We start from the raw sequence: 3,599 nt of genomic DNA on the forward strand, positions 1-3,599 counted from the left end.
AAAAAAAAGAGCTGGGAGTTGTGGTAGGCACCTGTAGTCCCAGCTACTCAGGAGGCTGAGGCAAGAGAATCACTTAAGTCCAAGAGTTGGAGGTTGCTGTGAGCTGAGACGCCATGGCACCATGGCACTCTACCAAGGGCGACAGAATAAGACTGTCTCAAAAAAAAAAAAAAAAGAAAGAAAGAAAGAAAAGAATTAGTTGAGCATTGTGGTGAGCACCTATAATCCCAGCTACTTGGGAGGCCAAGGCAAGAGGATTGCCCAAATCTAGGAGTTTGAGGTTGCTGTGAGTTATGATGCCATCGCACTCTATCCAGGGTGACAGAGTGAGACTCTGTCTCAAAAATAATGTTTTTTTAAAAATAGAAAATAAAAAAAAAAGGACCATTGAGTAAGCCAGAGTTAGAATTTAAGTTTTATTAAAACAAGCACAATGTATAAAAGCATTCTTGTGTTGTATAAACGTCTGACATATGCAAATCCATTTTCTTTATGTGTATCGATAGCTTGGTGTTTATGACGCTGGCTGTATCTTCATGCTCTCAGAGCTGCTCTGATCTAGATTCCCCTCCACTCTACCTACGTGCTCAGACCTACGCCACTCCCCACACAACTCTGAGGGGCAGAGCAGCAGTAAGACACTGATGTGGTCTCCACTGTCTCTAAGTTGTTCCTCATAGTAACAGTTTAAAACCAGTTAGAATAATAGTGAATAGCTCATTAAAACCTAACCTCATGGACATTCCTGAAAGAAGAACAAGCCGGAAAGTCCAGGGGCTTGCAGTGGGAGATTAAAGTCCCATCTTTGTTGGAGTATCACGGTTAAAAACAAACTTTTTAAAAATGACATACTGACTTTAGCAGCAATCACAGAGAAGAGGATGATAAATGAGGTCACAGCAGAGAAAGATTACGTGTTTCTCTGTGCTACACAATGGAAGACTGATCTGGCTTCCTGAATGACAAAGGCTCTTGCCTCTCCCTGAATTGAGGGGATGGTTTGCTCAGTCAAGAGAGAGGACGGGCAAAGAGGACATGCGGAGGACAGAGGAAGGTGGGAGGACCGCCAGAGGAGGGTGATAGGGCAGAGAGGGAAGAGGCCTGTGTGGCAGCCTCTGTCAACTGATGCTTCTTTCTTGAAGCTGGCTCCCTGAAGGCTGCAGCCCAGCGCGGGGCAGCAGCGAGTGCAGGCTGGATCCAGGATCCGCAGGCGGGTGAGCAGGTGGAACCCAGCAAAGAGATATTCCCGCCACGGGCAATTATGCAAAGTGACAAGTGATTGCTTTCCTAGTCAAAGATGTCCCTTTGGAAAAAGCTTTTTCCTCCAGGACCCTGAGGAAGTGGGGGGTTGAGTGGGGACCTCAGAGCCTTTGTAAAGAAAAAGGCTGAATGGAGCCACAGAGCAGGCCCCCGCTGCCTGCTCTGCAGACTTTGGCCACACAGATTTCCACAGGGATGATGACTAGACAGGCCCAGGCCTATGGAACGGCTCAGAGTGCTGAGGGTGTGGGGGATGGTTCTCGGTCTGCACTGCGGCCTGCTTGGGCCTGGGCCCGCCTGCGGGCCAAGCGTGACTTGGAGGGAGGGGAAAGCTTCACTGAGCACAGGCCCTCAGCCAGTGCCTGGGGTTCCTCTGCCAGTTCGTTCTCCTCATGCTGAGATAGCTGGCGGTTAAGGGCGATGGCCTCAGCCGCGAACATCGTCAGGTCCATTGTGCTGCTGTTCCTGCAGGGGCCAGGGAAGGCACAGAGAAGAGGGAGGCAGGACTTGGCGTCAGCCAGGCCAGCTGCTGGGCACTCCTGCTCGCTGCCTGTGGTCCTGGTGCCCACCTGAGCCAGTATGGGTTCTCTCTGAAGCAGTTCTTGCCTAGGTTGAAATCTTGCTCTACTGAAGCTAGGGCGGCTTTTGAGCTCTAAGTGCAGTCCCTGGACCTGACAGCAAACGCCCTGTTCTGCTCAGCCCTCCTTTGGGCTCCCACAATTCTGCACAAAGTTCTCCCATCACTCCCTCTCCCCCATCATGGCATAGCTCCCGGAGCTATGTGCCATTTATGCCTGTGAGCCCAGCTCAGGGCCGGCATGTAATAAGCACTTTGGGGGTGCTGCCTAGACCTTCCAAGTGGGATCTCAGGTTTGGTGTGTCAACACATCTGGAGGTGGCTCTGGAGAATCAGGTAGGACCCAGGCTGGGCAACAGCACTCACAGGCACAAACTGAGACTTCCCTGGGCAGCGCCTAGAAAGTAGCCACAGGTCGGTTCTGGAGAGGCTTACTTAATACTTAGTCCTCACCCTTTGGGACCAGGAATGCAGCCTGGTTGTTAAAAAGCTCTGGAGTTGAAAGCCAGAGCTACAGTGTGGCCCAAAGCAATTTAGCCCCCATCTGTTCTCAGTTTTCTCATCTGGGGATAATAGGGACAAAACATATACAAAATCCTTAGCACCACCTCTTGTCAGGTGGCCATTATTATTACTATCTTGTGTAACGTGTGAAACACCTGGTCCTGCTGCCTTATGGTGCTGTGACTCCTGATGCTTCTATTTCTGCAAGAGCAGGGGGAAGCCTCAGTGGGAAAAACCCACAGGTAAAACCTGTCTTTGGACTGTGAGTGGTGATTTCAAGTGGTTAGGCAAAACAGGGTTCCCCCCTCCAAACAGTACAGGGAGGTGTGAGAGCAGAGGAAACAATCCAGGTGGAGGAACAAAAGAGAAGGACAGATCTAGAGCAGAGGGAAGGGGAGCAGAGGAAAGGAATCAGAAGACAGGCTACCTGAGCCTGGAGTGGGCTCCTCTCCCTTCTCTACCCCGTAGTGGCTGAGAATGTCAGAGTCAGAGAGAGAAGAGCCTTGGGGTGGCTGGAACATTTACCTCTGGAGGACTTGTGGTGTGGGGAGTCCCCTTTCTGGAGCTTGCTAGAATAGGAAAGACAGATATGTGGGTTAAAGGCTGCTCCCTCCTCCCAAGGGCTGCCTGTCCCCCCAAACCAGCACCCAGTAGGTAGGTTATACAGTCTCCAGCATGGGGACTTGGCTATTCTTGCCTGCAGGGCCAGCCCTTCTAAGAAGACAGCAAGAAAAGTACACTTTGAAGATAAAGCCCTCAACCTGCGTGGAGGGCCCCTCCCATTTTGCTCAGCAAAGTCCCAATCATGTTCCAAGACCCAGTTTAAGGGTCAATTCCCCTGTGAAGCATTCTCCTTTCCCAGTCACCTCCTACCAACTTGAACTCAGGTGGATCCTGGTCCCTTTGTGTTTCTGGGGCCACACTCACCTCGCACACCCATAGATCCCTCTTTAATAAGAATTTATCACATTGTCCTGTAATTTATTCTCTTGTCTACCTCTTTCCATTAGAGCATGGAGACAGGGCCTGGGTCTCACTCATCCCTGTACTGCCAGTGTCTGGTGTGTAGTGGGTGTTCACTCTTGGGTGTCTGGGAATTAACCACTTATACACTCTTAGATCTGGTCCCTGGTCCCTGACTGTAACATGGGCTGGCATTGCTTGCCTCCCTCCACTAGCGGGGCCACTGAGCCCAGCTGGGGCCTGACAGACCACAGAGATACAATAAATCACCAAGGAGCCTGGCAGATCCGTTGGA

General features: G+C 50.9%; 1 protein-coding gene across 3 annotated transcripts in view; it reads right to left on the reverse strand.

Annotated features, from left to right (window-relative positions):
* Nucleotides 1-409: 409 nt before the first annotated feature.
* MKNK1 (MAP kinase interacting serine/threonine kinase 1) overlaps nt 410-3,599 on the reverse strand; it is a 42,141-nt gene continuing 38,951 nt past the window's right edge. For all 3 annotated transcript variants that reach the window (XM_023507859.1, XM_023507857.1, XM_023507858.1), the window contains 2 exons: nt 2,867-2,910; nt 410-1,725 (listed from right to left, as the gene is read on the reverse strand). In XM_023507859.1, coding sequence (XP_023363627.1) covers nt 1,491-1,725; nt 2,867-2,910 — 279 coding nt within the window. In that variant the 3' untranslated portion in view covers nt 410-1,490. The remainder of the gene's footprint in view (nt 1,726-2,866; nt 2,911-3,599) is intronic.

This window comes from Otolemur garnettii, unplaced genomic scaffold, assembly GCF_000181295.1.
Source record: "Otolemur garnettii isolate 467f Iridium unplaced genomic scaffold, OtoGar3 scaffold00210, whole genome shotgun sequence".
Classification (NCBI taxonomy): Eukaryota; Metazoa; Chordata; class Mammalia; order Primates; family Galagidae; genus Otolemur; species Otolemur garnettii.